Source organism: Leptopilina boulardi, unplaced genomic scaffold, assembly GCF_019393585.1.
Source record: "Leptopilina boulardi isolate dan_hultmark-lab unplaced genomic scaffold, ZJU_Lbou_2.1 LbouV2_19, whole genome shotgun sequence".
In the NCBI taxonomy this organism is placed as follows: domain Eukaryota; kingdom Metazoa; phylum Arthropoda; class Insecta; order Hymenoptera; family Figitidae; genus Leptopilina; species Leptopilina boulardi.
The window spans coordinates 273,678-290,221 of NW_026137740.1; the positions used below are offsets into that span (position 1 = coordinate 273,678).

A 16,544-nucleotide genomic window follows, 5' to 3' on the forward strand; every position below is an offset into this window, starting at 1 on the left:
AATAAAAATTTTATTTAAAAATTAAAAACATTTTTAAAAATTTCTTTTTCATTTTTTTACCTGTGATTTTTAGATTGGATTTTTTGAATATTGGAAACGAAGTAAAAAAGAAAAACGGGACAAAATTGCGAAACGGTTTTTCGCGTTTTGGTCAAGGGTGATAGATATGATAGCGCGAGCGCATGTCGCACTGACAAAATGTAAATGGCACCATCCATCTAATGCCGACAAAAAGGCAATCGGGCCAACTGTCGACCGGCGATTACAGGATAGATTAAAGCAAACTACCCCTTCGTTTCGTCGGGCGATCTATCAACCCCCACGCGCCTGAAACATTTTGGCACGAGAATTATATATATATATATATCAAAAATTGTCCTGCCAAAGGCAATTTTTCACATTTTCCAAATTTTCACCCATACACACACATAGAATAAAATAAACTGAAAATTAAAGATTTCATCAAATTTTGAACTGCCAGCAACTATGAATCCTTGTTTGAATTTTTATCTATTTTTTGAATTCAAATATTTTCAATTCTTTTAAAATTAAAAAAATTCTCTTTTTTTTTTCTTTTAAGATAATTTTTTTAAAAATTGAAATAATTTAATTAATTATTTAAATTTAAAAATAATTTCCTTTAATTTTGTAGGAGAAAAAAATTGTTGAAAAATATTTTTTTTTCGTGAAATTATTAAAAATTGAAGGTTAGGAGAATATTATTGTCATAAAGAAAAATTTTTCAAGAAAGAAAAGGCAGTGGACCTTGAAATCGATTTGGGTAAGAATGTCGCCCCAAGTGTCCGAGAAGAAAAAGACACGAAAGATCATGGGTAAAAGTTTTCGGACTCTTTTTCCGTTTTGAGTGCGCTTCGAAGAGAATAGACGCATATATATATAAGGAAGCGCGAGAATTTCGGAATTGAGAGGTAGGTGTCCAGGGCCAATTGACAGATCTGTCAGCGCGATGACACCTCAGACGAACGAACGACCAGGTGGCCGCTGTCGTCGCATCTACAAGAGACGACTCTGTGTCCTCGGCATCTGCCGGATAATACCGGGGATTAAAAGCTATAGGATAGGAAATTCAACATTCATTCGCTGTATGTGTGTGCGAAAAAAAAGGAACCGAGCATTTTTCTACCTTCCCTGGTTATAAACAGATCGATCATTTTTCAAACGGTTTCGTTCTCGTCCCCGATTTTGAGATGATATCGGAATTATAGAAAAACGCGCGCGTGTGTGTGAATCCTTCTCCGTTCTCGCCAATTATTATTACATTTCGTTTTTCTTCCGGTTTTTAAATCGATTCCGATTTTATCTTTTTCTCTAATAAATCGTTTCTCTCATTCTCGAAACGGAACAGTTAAAACGTATAAAATTAATTTCAATAAACATTTACTCACCTCCCACGCGTAACGAGGATTAAAGGGTTGGCTGGCCCACTTTCCTCGAAATGGACCAAATCTCGCTCCCCTGGGAATATCCTTTCGTGCTCGAACAAACGGACCTCCATGACCTGAGCCTCCAATTTCAACTTCCGGTACAGGCGATATCCAATCACGACTAATTAATTCTTTCTGATCCAAGGGCTCTTGTTTTATCACAACAGCTACAAATGTAAAAAAAAATCAAATTTATCTCAAAAAAGCAAAAATTACGTTGCATGAATTTAACCGAATTACGAAATTTCGAAAATTCAATTTTCTATCAAACGAATTATCTTTTTATTGATTTTAAATTTTATCAAATTTTCATTTGACAGAGTTGGTAATTCAAAAGTATTTTTTTTTACAAGAAGAATATAAGAAAATTTTTTTTTTAAACTCACGGTATTCATTTTGATATGACTCTTTTTTGACAAATCTCGTATAATCAAGACTTTTCATACTAAAATCCCAGGATTTGCGTTCATCTTCACGTTCCTCGGATGTGGCTTCTTTTTTGATAGGCGATCTTTCAATTATTGGTGAAGGAAAATTATTCTGATGTGCTGATCGAGCACAAGAATAATCCTGTGACAAGTCGTGCGCACTGGTTGCGTGCAGGGGCTTAAGGTCGCGAAAAATGGGATTATTGTTGCCCGTATAGGATTGCGAAAAGTTATTTTCCTCCATTTCTGCGTTTTCGCTTCCGCCCCCACAGGCATCCGCTCCGCCTCCCGTTCCACTTGCTGTCTCGCCTTCGTCGCTGCTTCCTGCAAAAAAAAAGAAGGGAAAAACTTCTTATCATTCTACACTTTATCACAAGTCAATTTCAATCGCGTAGAAAATTTCCAAAACTTTTCCATTTCCCATTATTATTTTTTCTAATATTTCAACAGTACCAGGGATGCTTCGCGTAGTTACACTCACACTTTCACTTTCACTTACTCTCAAACGTAAGTGTAAAAGTGTAAACAATATTGTGTTTTTTTTCTTTATCCGTGTAATAAATACAGACCCCGCTTTAATTTTTAAAAAATTTTAAATTTCTTTTTTTAGTTTATGTTAACTTTGAGATAATCGTAATGTTAAATAGTATATAATATTCGTATATATCAAAAGAAAAAAAACTGAACATTTTCTCACACTTCGTATATTGTATATATATATGAAGATGAGTATGAGAAAAGGAACAAAAATTGCGGAGCTTTTATCACAGCAATGCCACACTTTGTTTGCGGTTCTTTATTCGATTTTATGACACTATATATATATATACATATACGAAATCCTAGACACACAATAAGTGGCCTTCAGGACGTATCTGGGATTATCTCTTGACTGAATGTTTTCAACGAGGATAACAGTTTGTAAATGTCTAGTGACACCTCAGCTGAGGATGTTTAGAATGATAAGCCAAAAGTTTTATAAGCCCTATATATATAATAGAAGTCGGCGGTATTTTTCATGCACGCAAAGCATTAAATTATACTCGAATCATCCCGGAAATGACAGTGGACATAATTTTTTATATCCAAATTTTCTTGTATGTCTTATTTACTCTCTAAATCTGAATTAGTTGAAAATAATTAATTTTTAGTAAAATGACATTTTGCTTTGGCAATTGGTAAAAAATAACTATCTATTAGTAAAAAAGGTAACTTAATTTTAGTTTCTTTTTGACTAGACGACGTCTTACTACAATCCCGATATTGTTTCTCGAAAATTGTAAGTTGCATATTCAACGCTTTTGTAGCATTCGTTTATTTGAGATTTAAACTGAATGCCACGACTATTTTCTTTTGAATTAGACTAAAAAAATTTTAGTTAGATTTCTGTATTACCGACAGACGGACAATTTTGTTTGTTACTTGTACTGCTAGTAAATTCAAATAATCAAGTCTTTGATTGCTGAAAATTATTTATTAAATAAATGTAATCTAATCTAATCAAATCCTCTCTTAAATCATCCCTTAAAAGTGTTTTTTTTATAGAAGCGAATTCAATTATGAATCAGAAATGCGATCTGTTGACTGAAGAAGTTAAAGTCAGTATATGTCCTAATCTCGTGAGCAAACAACCCGCGGATATTCATTGAGAGAAGTTAAAGAGACGTCGTTGTCGTAAAGAATTGAGCTGATCCGGTTGAGGGTTTGTTCGACATGAACGGCGAGTGTCGAGAGTATATCTGCCATTACAACAATATTTAGAAACCCTCCAACGACTGTTTGACTCCTGAAAGACAAGTGGGTGCATGAACCGTCCCCGAGAATGGGGAATTCATATACATTATATATAACCATGTATTGTGTATACCATTTCGATATATATAGCATTCACTCGAGAGTCTATGATATGGTATACAGTTAACTGATTAGAGCGAAGTGGAAAAGGGCGATTAGCGTCTGAGAATGTTTTCGTGGGAATCAAATAACTCAGGATAAAATTTCATATAATTATTCTTTCTTAAATCTAAATTATATTTAAAAATAACTAATTGTTAGTAAAGTCTTGGCTCACTTTTTGCTTTAGCATTTAGTAAAAAATAACTAATTATTAGTAAAAAGTAACTAATTTAGTTAAAACTAATTGACTTAGTTGCCTTTTTATTATTTTAACATAACCTGAAAGTGAATTTTACTAATAATTAGTTATTGTTAACTAAAAGATTGGTAGTAAATAAATGTTAATTAAATAGTACTATTTGAATCAGTAGCTGACCTTTTGCTATCTTTCTTATTTTAAACTGTAATTCAAATTTAGAGAAAATAATTTATCTAAATCTGTAGTAGGAAGTAAAAATTAAGAATAAAATATTATAGGAAGGAAGAATGTTATCTGCTCGGCTATTTTACTATTGCTCTGTAATTGTAGTCTGGAAAACCGGACCTAATTAAACGGATTGACGAGAGAGAGAGGTGTCAGAGGAGAAAACCGCATTCTAACCGCACAGGACGTCCTGCGATAGGAAGATCCTATAACTATATATGAGCTATTATTGTACGCCTCCAAAAAGATAAACTACTTATGAATGATTCTCATTGTTCTCAACCTGGTTTCAAAGTACAAGTATACATATTTCAATATATATTTTTATTTATTTGCTTTATAGAATATTCTATTTATTCACAATATTCAGCACTGATTTTTTAAATTTTAATATCACTTTTTTCATTTAAATTAATGTACTTCAATTTTATAATTATTATAATTAATTAAACGGTATTTGATTTTAAATTTCTAATACAGAAATTATTGGTTATAAATTAAAAATAAATAAATAAAAACAGTAAACTACAACAAAATCTAAACTGATTATAAAATAATAGCTTCATCTATAGTAAAGAACAAAAATTCCTCGAAACTCATTCACTTACCACTCATCTTATAATCACCAATTCGCAATGAAAGATCGAGGCAATTCATTGATAACTATAATTTCCTCCGTTTCAATTCACTGATAAGACACAAAGTAAAACAATCACATAATCACACATTTAACAAAAAAAACAAATGTCAAATTGATGACAATTATTAAAAAAATAAAATTGAAAAAAATTCTAAAATTCACTAAAATATGATGGACTGTCGTTGTTCCATGATCGCGAGTCAGTAAAAGAAGAGACGATCGATGGAGCCGTGATATCACAGCAGGGGGTGTAGAACGTCCCGAAATGGTTAAAGGGGAGAGAGGGGATGAAAAAAGGGTGGCTGTCACAAGGAGGAAATAAGGCCGAGGCAAGAGAAGAGTCTTTTTTTTAAAGGCGCGAAGAAATGAAAACGCCCGAGAGAAAGAGAGAGAGGAATTTTGTGGCTGAAAACGAAGAGCACTGCTGCTGCTGCGCCGTGTCAGCTGGCTCTTGGCAGACTAGAGGATCTAAAGTCTTGTTGAGAAGAGGATGGCACCGGGGGGTTCCCGAGGGAAGCCAGGACGATCCTGGGGTGTGGCAAAAGTCTCATGATCCGGAACTCTGGTTGGCCTGCAGGCGGAGCAACCCCTATCACCATTGAAATCCCCCTCCATTGCAATGAAACGTCACACAGCATCCCTCGTTTTGCTAAAGGATGAGGGGACGAGAGAAGAGCCAAAGCGAGAGAGAGAGAGAGAGAGAGAGAGAGAGAGACCACCAGGATTCTGTGGTTATGTGATACATATACACGGTGCGCCTGAAAGAAATTAAACCAAAAGTCAAAACACTTCAGATTTTCTTCTGGATTTTCGAAGTATTACGTCTTTAGATTTAAAAAAATCGTAGAATCAAAATCTTCAATTGACAGCGTTTTGAGAAAATTGTAAAATTAGGGTTGAAAGATTTCATCGCATTAACAGGGTGTCTACAAACCGGGAAATAGCCGGGAAACGAAAAAAACCGGGATAAACCGGGAAATGAAAAAAAACCGGGAAATAGCCGGGAAAAAAATGAAATTAATAAATTTTTTCTCAAGTTTTTTAACTATTCTTCGGCAATTAAATAGTAATATATTAAAAGTATAAAATATATTTTTTAATGTTTTTAAAATTGTTTAAAGTTTATTTTTCATGATTATTATTAAATAATTAATAATTGATTAAAATTAAAGACAGTATCTACTTTATAATATAATGTAATAAGAAGAATCTTCAATTTCTTAAAACCGGGAAAAAACCTGGAAAAAACCGGGAATTTGAAATGGGAAATTTTGTAGACACCCTGATTAAGCACATTTTCATTAGATAGAGCCCACTTTCACCGTGTGGATAAATTTAATCTTTCGAGAGGTTATAGGCAGTAGATGTATTCTGCGTCTGCGCAGAATGTTTGTATACAGCTTTTGCTCAGACGCAGAATTCTACCAACTTTCGTAGATCAATTATTAATTATTATTTTCCGTGCATTAAAAATTTTTTAAAATCAAAATAGTAGCAATATATAATAGGTTTATAAATAATTTTTTTTTAATTTCCTGTGTCTCTCCCTTTGGATTTTGTTATTCCTTTTTTCTTTTTGTGAACAAACTGAAAATTGATCCGAATGAAAGAACATAATTCAAAGAAACTAGATCTTCTTTCACTGAATCTATTGTTATGAAAACATTTTGCCTGTAGCGATTTGATTTCTCGACTTGTGACGAGAACGTTGACAAGTAGCGGTCAGACCACAATCTTTCCTCGAGAAATCGATGTGAAGGCGCACTCTCGAAGGGCTTTTTAAAGTATATTGGAAAGGGACCCCACGTAGAGTTTCGGTCAGCAGGTCGCGTAAAGTAAAAACCCTCTAAGAACGTAAGTGAGCCACTTTTTCGCGAAACCAACTGTCAAAAACCTTAGGTCCACTTTTTTTTACCAACAATCACATATCAAGCTTATAGTTGTATTTTGTGGCTTGGAGCAGATTCATACTTATTGTATATGTAATACATATATAGTGAATTCACAGCAGTGAATTGGATTTCCCAGCCGTCACTCGTCTCGTGTGTCGTACATTCTCAAGAAGGTGCTAAAAAGTATGTTTTTTTCGAAAAAAAAATTATTCAAACTTCAAGTGCACCTTTCTCTTCAAAAGTATATTTTTTATCAAATTTTTTGCCTCAAAATCCGTTAAAATAATTCTCTGAGAAAATTCAAGTTTCTCTATAACTAAAATTAATATAATATGACATTTGTGGAAAGAATGTCCTTACTTGTCATTTTTTTGTAGAGTCACGTACTTGCTACACTGCGGGGTCCATGGGATCTTAACAAAATTAAATATATTTATCACTCAATAACAAAAGTAATAAAAAATATTGTTTAAAAATATACTTTCAATTAATTCTCTTTTTCATTTGCTTTTGAACTATATATTATGATAATAAGTTTTTTTAATAATTTAAAATTTCCCTTTTAAAAGCATAGTTTTTAGAACCACATATCCGGGTATAAATTTACTCCCAAGGAAATATAAAGTAGGATCGTAATGTCTGCATGAATTGCAAAAAGTAAAATACTCATATTGTACAGTGTCCTGCGGCGAAAGAAACGACCATGAAACAAATCTTCGTTTCGCATATTGCCATATAGTACAAAAGTTGGAACCAAAAGTTGTAACTTATACACAAGAAGACATGTGTCGCGTGCAGTTATATTATTCTTTATAGCTGGTGTGGAATATACCCTCCGTCCCTCTACAATATTTGTAGCAAAGATTTACACCGTCACGAAATGACCCAATATCACATATTTAGTTCTACTTTTCTTCGACACATCCAAAGATATGTTTTTTCCCTCTAAAACACAAACTTTCCCAATTACAAAACTTGTATACCAACATACAAAATTCAGGCCGCGGATTATACGACTTTTTCCAACTTCTTTTTCGAAATTTCGACTTATTTTAAGAAGATACGACTTTTTTTTACTTTCTTTTACATTTTTTACAAAAAATTATTTGCTTCTTCGAAATAATATTTCATTTTAATTAAATCTACTAAATGAAAATGTTAAAAAAAAGGGAAATCCTAATTATTGACAGAAAAAACAATATTTTTGGTGAAAAGAGACGTGTATACATGAAAAACCGGCGGATAAATATAATATCGATTGACTGGGACCATAAATAACGGGAATATCAAAGGGTTATCAGATCTAAGCAGACCTCCTGTAGGTCGAGCGCAACTTCTGACACGAAGAGTGACGATGCCGTAATGTTGGAACGAAACGTGGGATGGGATAGGGCGCGAAGCTATTAAACTGACAGAAACACTTGCCACCCCCTGAACCCACCACCACCCCCACCTTTATTCCGTGTAGAATATCCGAACCCCGTTTCCCTTTTCTGTTCCTCCCAAGTCCCCTCGTCATGCTTTTCCAGTAACACCATCTCCCTTATACACTGAAGCCCTTCATCCCTTACTGTTACATAGTGTTATTAATATTTTTCAACACCCTAAATTGTCTCTCTTGTGTTGCGAGATTCGCCTCTGAATCGTCTGCAGCTTGCCGAGCAATTTTACAGGCGTGTGTCTGACTGACACGGTCAAAGGACACACATCACGACAGATAAAAGAAAAAGTTTAAAAGTCAATAATTCGTTTCTTCAATCAAAACAGAATGTAATTTATAAATTTTGTTGTATTGGTTCCAAATCCGTTAACTATATTACAACCAAATTTCCTAAAGATTTATTTATTCCCTCCCATTGTTTATACAATATAATTCAAATACTTATAAGGAACCAATCAAAGCAAAACACACATCTGGATTTCTAAAGCCAAAACATTAAGAAAAATAATTCTCACGATATTAGAATCTGTATCAAACTTAATCAATAAAAGTTGACATTAAGAAAGCACACTGTATGGTGTAATAAAATCATCTTCTGAAGGAGCTTTTAAACCCACTTTTGAAACCATCGAAAGAGCTCGACTTCTATATATATTAAGTCTTGACGATGATTCGTTAGACCGTTAACTGTCCGTTAAAAAAGAACTGTAAAGAAATCGCGGTCGAGAGACAAAGAGGAGGGGGCAAAAAGAAGGCATAAGAGGGAGTAGCTTTATTGAATTCGCCAAAATATCACTACTCGAATAAGTCACTAAACAATTTCGGCTCGCTTGAGTGCCCGGTTGAATCTCCTTCAAACGAGAGAGCGAGCGACTCCTTGATCTACCCCAAGCAATTGGCGGGCACATACCTATACGAAACAAAGACGTTTAGAGAACGGAGAGAGAGAGAGAGAGATTTGTCAAGAGAAAATCACTGAATTAGAGCCTACGTGAGAGAAAGAGCCTTTGCCAAGGGAGATAAAGAGGTTGAGAGACATTCATGTCCGTGAATGCTTCCTCCCCTAACGAGTTTCTCTCACTCCTTCTTGTTGCTGAATAATACTGGGTGATTTCAAAGTAAGTAGTTTTAACATACGATTTAATAAAAATATAAAAGAAACCTGAATAATGCTAGATTTCGGATTTTTTCCATTTCTGTCGAAAGATAGTTGTTAAGCTAATTTTGAAAACAACTTCAGTTCTTTAAATTCCAATTTTAGGAGCTTTCCCTAATCCAGTTGTCCGAATTAGGATTAGTTTTGTGTACTTGGGTATTTGTATCACCAAATACAAAACACTTTTCATCACCGAATATCTCGTTCATTCTAATCATATAATTAGTTTTGCGTATAGTTGAAAATCTATATTTCCTAATTGCAAAAACATTTCATCGAAATCAAAATTTGTTTCATCCATACATCTAGTTTAAAAAAACGGTTGACTATATTTTTGCATCACCCAATAGTATGAAGCGTGCTTTCTCTCTCATTTATAAGCAGATGACTGCCGTCAACGGTCGAGTGGAGTCTATAATTTGTTCGAGTCGAGTTGGTTCTTTTTTCTCTCTTTTTTTCGCTCTTCTCTCCCCCTTGTCTCTCTTTGATTTCTCTCTGTCTATGGTAAAGACTATATTTGTAAAGCAGGCGCGCAGCGGCTCGAAAATGCTGCTAATGTGCGTACACATCGCGTATATTATTGAACAGAGATGAGAGAGAGAAAGAGGAGAGAAGCTCAGGAGAACACCGCCCCCCTGCCTAGAGGAACTCGAGACGCAATTGTTATGCGCCGCGTGCACACGATTCAGGACAATGGTATCCGCCACCGGAAGTCACCGGAAGACGATGAACTAACGGAAGACTCTCTTGGCTCGAGGAACGCCCTCGTCTTTCTCTCTTCTCAGTCTATCATTTTCTTCTTATCCTACCCCATCAAAAAATCACAGCTTGTCCTTCTTGAAATTCACTTCCCCCCAAAAAATATTTCAACTCCTCACCTATCTTAAATAGACTTAATAACGAATTCTAAAAAGTGCACGTGGAGAGAAAGAGAGGGGTTAGTGTCAAATCTGAGTTACACGATATGGTAACTGATTTAGGTGAACCGTTTTTGATCCTTTATTGATGGGATGTTGAAATACTATTAATTCAAACATGAAATTGCAAATGATAACTTGAACATTAATAGATTTGGAACATACACCTCAAGAGCCTAACCTGCTTAATTCCCCAACAAAGATGAAATGCCTTCAAAGACAGTATATATGTATACATATATCACATTAACACCAACACCGCACGAATGTAAACCCCTTTGCTTCTCTGGATGTCGTGCATATTTGACAAACGCATGTGATGGCTATTGGCTCAATTTGGTCCAGGGCTTCGTATTGACGATGAATTGATCCAATTAATTCGCATCGAGCTTTGATTGGCCCACGTCACCAAAAGCGTCGAACACCACATTGGAAATCGACTTGTCGAAAGTGCGAGAATGAGAGGTCACACAACATGTATGGAACCAGAGAGAGAGAGAAACTGTAAAAAAATCCGTGGAAATAAACAGAGAGTATCGGTGGAACAAAGTGTTCGCTTATTGGAAACGTGCGGTTGGTTGGCGTAGGGCAGCAGTACAAATATTGGTGCATTAACTATGCAGGCTAATTATGTTTTGGTACGTGGCGTCCGCTGACTGTGCCGAGTTTGCGGTGCCTACTTCGCTCACCCATTCGCCATTGTGATCCAGGCTTCAGCATACAGCCTCCGGTCAGAGCGTGCTCGCCGTTAAATTAATTTTATCTCGTGTCTGCCATTAATTTTGAATTCGTTGCCCTATGTGCAGAGACCTCGGACTTTCCACATTGTACCTCGTTATTTTCACGCCAATCCTATACATTTTCTGCCCCACTCAACAAACTCGACACAGTTAAACATACACTCAAATTCACTTCAATGACCAATTCAAAATTATATAAAACATTTCTTTTAATCACGAATTGAAAAATTCACGACAATTGATTAATATGTTTCAATGACGAAATAAGAAAGAGATGATGAAACTAGATTTTATAGAATCAGGAATTGTGGCTGAATGAGAAAGATGCGATATTTTGTAGAATCAGCTTCTGAAAAGAGTGTGCAAAAAATAGTAGAGAAAATTTAAGTTTCATTAGAGGTGCAACCTTGGGCTGTTTACGCGAAACACGCTCTTCATTGTCCACCCTCGATCTCGATATTCAAGCTTTCATCGAGTTGTGCAAAGAGCGATTGAAGGGTAACCCCTGCGGCTCACCCCTCGAATCATCCGACAGAGTTCCGAGGGTAAAACTTAAGGAAGAAGGGGAACAGATGTTTTTGAGCGCGAGCCAACATCGTAATCTACGTTCCACAACATCGTAATTAAGGAAAAATGGAACTTCTCTCCTCATCATAATTCTCACACTTTTCAACTTTCCCTTTCTTTCTTGGAATTTATTGGCAGTTCATTCAATGAAGCATCCAATTTTTGTACAAAGGAATCGAAAAGTAACTAATAGAAATTAGAATTGTCTTATGATAATTGTTAACAACCGTAAATTTTTTTATTTTTTTGAGTTAAAATCCTTATACAAGAACAGGAGATTCAACTTTTTACCATTTTTATAGATCTCTGGCACATTGAATTCCGAGGATTGTAAATTCAAGTGCGGATATCCGAAGATATACAACTTGATGAAAGAATCGAATCAGCCCTCGGAAATCTCACGCTCGCCTCATAAACAAGAGGCAACAAAGGACTGACCGTCCCTGACTCATTCCAGTTTACACGTGAGCTCGATCCCTTTAGACCACTTTGGTGGATCGAGGCATTGGTCCTGATAAAAAGGAAATTTAAAGTTTAAATTCAAACCCAACGGGGTTGGAGAAGCCCGATCCAAAGAAGAAATAGCCCAAGGGGTGGTTTTACTCGTTCCATCAGATACAATCTTTTTGCGTTTTCTCTCGTCCTTTCAAACTATAAATGGAAAAACGGCGAGAATTGAAGAAAAAGGAAAAACGTATATATAGAGGATGCAATGACATTTTAGATGCATCCCTTCTGATGATAATCAATTTTGGAAAATAGAATTCGTATAATTTCGCAGACAAAAGAAAAAATGTTTAGGTTTTTGTATTTCATTTGTAATCAAAATTGATTAGATCCGAAACAAAATCTGTTTTATCCGAACCAAAATGTATATATAAAACAAAATTTGTTTCAACTGAATCAAAATCAATCAAGTATTGGATTTAATAAAATTGTTGAATGGAAATTCATGCGTTTGTATTTTTTAGATTAAAATCTCTTATATGGAGTGAAACTATAATTTATAAAAAGAGGTCAACGATAAAAAATAATTTATTCGAAATCTTCGCAGCTCCCTCCAGAAATCATTGGAAATATTCTTCCTTTTCCAAACACGCACAGAAGAATCAATCACTGTTTCTTTTTTTATTTTTTTCTACTTTTATCCAAAGTTTGCAATCTCCCTGATAGTCTGGACAAAGCAACAATCGTTTGGACAATCGTCATCCGATTGTCGTCGAGCAGATAGAAGGAAAGAAAGATAGTCTGTGAGTTCGTATAGAGAGATAAGAGTCGAGATATCTCCATCGGTCGTTCGATCATGTTGTGAAACGCAAAAGGTAGCAGCGAATACGAGGCATTCAACATTCGAAGAATAGCTTCGTGATTCTATTCAACACTAAAGGAGAAGAGTGAACTTAGCACTGGTGAGATTGAGAGAGAGGGAGAAAAAAATACAGGGCGTCGAGAAGAGGGTAGCTGATGCAGTTACAGCATCTGGGAAATCGAATATCTTTGATCTAACGGCACTCAAAATATCCGCGATTGTGGAAGAGGTAATTGATGGACAGTCTAGCCTGAGAAGTAAAAAAGGGATGGAAATGAAAATTGTCAAGCTTTTGTAATATACCGTATCCTTCAAACATGTCCCCCTAAGGCGTGAACCAAAAGGGTGATTCCATCATTTCAATCTGAAATCCCTTAATTCTTATAAGATAAATTCTTTATTTAGACAATCTTTTTAATTCTGATTAATTGTCTTTTCTTATTTATTATTGGATATTTGCCAATTTCTGGTCCAAAGTATTTATAATAACGTTTTAACTCAAAAAAATGGTCTATTTGGTGCAAACAAAATTTTTCTCCAATTGTATTTAATTCCAGTGGGCAAAAAATTACTTTTTTCTAGAAACATTCCTAAAACATTTTAGAAAAAACTAATAAAAAATAAATAAAAATACAATGAAATTTACATTAAATAATATAAAATATTTTTGAAAGCGTTTCGAATTATTTTGCAATTTCATCGCACATAGAAAAAGGGGGAATGCAGTTGTCAACCCTTTCGAAAATAAGAAGACACGCTGAAGGGGTTTGGGATGAGTGGTGGAATAAAAGCAAAAGTCAACGTCGTCGTCCCCTTTTCTTTTTTTACGAAATGACGGAAAAAGACGGTTTGTCCCGTTCTCGCGGAATCGGCCGACAGGTCAAAGTAGAAAAGTGGTTTTGAAAAAAAAGGTTACGAAAGGGTTCAAGAAATGTCCGTATTGTTTGCGGTTAACCCATCGTTTCTGAAAATTTTGATTAAAAAGAAAGGCTAACACCACAATGATCGAATTATTTCGATGCTTAGAGGCGTGAGAAATTGCAATAAGAAGAGTTTCAGAAAAGAGAGAGAAAAAAATTGAAGTTTACGTGATACGTCGGAACCAATAACCGTGGAACTATAATTCATAGCGTAATTTGAGGGGAATTCTTATAATTCGATTTTGATAGAAGCGTCTCTGGCAATTGCAGAGTGAGAGATATATGTAACTGCGAGGGTGTAAGGTGGATAAGAATAATGAAAGGCCATAAATAACTGATGAGAATTGAAGTGAGTTTTCAAGTCACCCTGAAAACAAAGAGATTCAATTTCACTGTCGATCGAAAACAAATGCGCATCAAATATGAATTCGCAAAGGGTCGCGATAAAGTAAACTCGAAATGATTTGTCAAGGGGTTGAAGATGAATATCTTGAGGAATGCGCAAGTCACATATAACTTGAAAAACAATTTTAATTATCTCTATAAACTTAGCGATTTCTTACAGTTTTCTTAGTGAACATTAATCAGCAAAATTACTACAAATTAATTTCTGTAAGAAAAAAATAATTTCAACTACTATATAACAAAAATCGTTGATAATGAACCAAAAACTTGGGAGTAATTGAATAAATGCATCCATTTGAGTAACAAACAGTATAGTAGCATTAAAGACAATCGAAAATATTGAATGGTTGTATGTGCATGCGAGCACTCTCGGAACGTTTTTATATTGAATGCTTTTCAGAAGCTGCGGGTAAAACTCTTTCTCTTCTCTTTTATTGTTTCGGTATACATATACATATATATATATTGAGGGTCAGGATTCGAAAATTATTGTTTCTGTCGATGTTCTACGGTGCCAATTGTATTTTGATCCAGTGATGCTGTTTAGACATGTGGTCACGTGCTCGCGACGAGCCACGAATCGTTTTCCGAAGGGCCTTAGTTGTCGAATCGTTTGTTCGTTAATGCGACGATTGTGGACTTGGAATCTTGAAACAAAAACCTCTCTCACCAGAGGAAGGCCATCTGTCTTATATACATGGTCGTCGAACAGAAATAAATAGTGAAAAGAGCATCCGCATTTTATACGATTGCAAACCCTCCGAGAATGAAGGGGATCATTTTCTAGTGGCTCGTCGTTTAACCCTTCCCAATATATAATTGTGGGGGAGGGGTGGTGGATATTCGCATCTCGCGCACCGCTGAACATGTTCTGACTTTTTTTTAATACCAAACAGTAGCCGGGCCAAATAAAAAAAATTGTAACGTCATTCAACACTGACCACATATGTAAAAAGGACACGCATGAATAATGCCTAAAAATAATTTATTAGAATCATTTTATTTAATAGTTTATTATAGATACAAATTTCGAAAAATAAAAAAATATTACATTGTTCTTTCTTCTTTGTTTAATTTTTTTTCATAAATAATATATTTAGAAATTTCTAAATTTTATTTATGAAACAAAGAACAATGTAATATTTGTCTGTAATTTTTTTCTAATGTTTAAAAATTAAAATTATATGGCTATAACTTATTTTATTATTCGTAATGGGCGCGGTAGAGTTTCCAATTTCAATTTGAGTTGTTGAGCTCATAAAAAGAATACAATCGAGGAATGTTGGATTGATTAAAAAGTGGACTAACTCTCGTAAAGTTTTCGTAAACAGAGAGCATTATGTGACACGCCATAAAATCAGAAAATATACTTTGCTTTATTCGTCAGTTCCAAGAATAAAACCTTGCTCTCGTAGCGACGTTTAGTTGTTTCTACAAATCTGAAGGGCAGTTGTGAAAAAAATGAGGACCCTTCTTTAAAACAGTAATGTCAATAACTACACGAGAAATGTTTCTTGTGGTCAAATGTAACAAATAACTTACTGTCTGTCGTAAATGCCAAAGCTTCTTATGTGAAAGACACCCATTCTAATTTCAGAAACACGCCCTCTTTTAATAATTTACAAAAAAAAATTGTAACCACGCATTTTTTTATAATCCTACTTTTCATATTTTCTTCGGAATTTTTTTAACCAATTTTTTTGGCGTAATTACATTGTAATTTACACGAATGTAAATTCGTTACTAAAATTTCCAATAGGAAATATAAATGATTCGTTCTAGTTTTTTATTTTTATTGTTTGATAAAAGTCCCTCGATCAGAATTCGACATATTGAATCCCTTCGATTGGTAGTCGTGTTGAGCGTGAAACGCGCAGCGTGCATCAGACATCAAACGCCAGGCAATGCCTTTGATCAAATTCTGTCATTCAGATGACTTGTCGCGGTCCGGCAATTCGCACTGGCCTTACAAATCTAAATTTGTATATAGTGTTCAAAAATTTATCGTCCCGTTCAAAATTCTGTCAAAAACTTCTTCATCGAAATTCACTTGTATTCAATCTACTCACTGAATCAAGGAAAGCTTTTTTTAGAAAAACCATCAAAAATTTGATTTTATATCCGAATTTTACCTAATAAAAATCCATATAAATGGCTATTATGTTAAATGAAAATTCAATCAATTAGAAATTCTGTTAAATGAATTTTCGGTTAAGTAAAAATTTAGTAATATGAAAATTGTTTTAATGAAAATTCTGTCAGAAAATATTTTGTTTTTTACTCTATTCTTACAACCTCTAAACGTTATTTAGCGGTAAAAAAATATATCTAGACAATAAAAAAAGTAGGGGCAAGGGTCCATCA

At 34.6% G+C, this 16,544-nt stretch overlaps 1 protein-coding gene across 3 annotated transcripts in view; it reads right to left on the reverse strand.

Moving 5' to 3' along the window:
- Positions 1-16,544, reverse strand: part of LOC127277892 (histone-lysine N-methyltransferase PRDM16-like) — a 64,759-nt gene that overhangs the window by 24,890 nt on the left and 23,325 nt on the right. For 2 of the 3 annotated variants that reach the window (XM_051299322.1, XM_051299320.1), the window contains exons 1-3: positions 4,802-5,365; positions 1,832-2,197; positions 1,407-1,612 (exon numbers count right to left, since the gene is read on the reverse strand). In XM_051299322.1, coding sequence (XP_051155279.1) covers positions 1,407-1,612; positions 1,832-2,197; positions 4,802-4,850 — 621 coding nt within the window. In that variant the 5' untranslated portion in view covers positions 4,851-5,365. Of the gene's footprint in view, positions 1-1,406; positions 1,613-1,831; positions 2,198-4,801; positions 5,366-16,544 lie in introns of those variants that run through there. The other variant, XM_051299321.1, reaches the window with a different exon arrangement.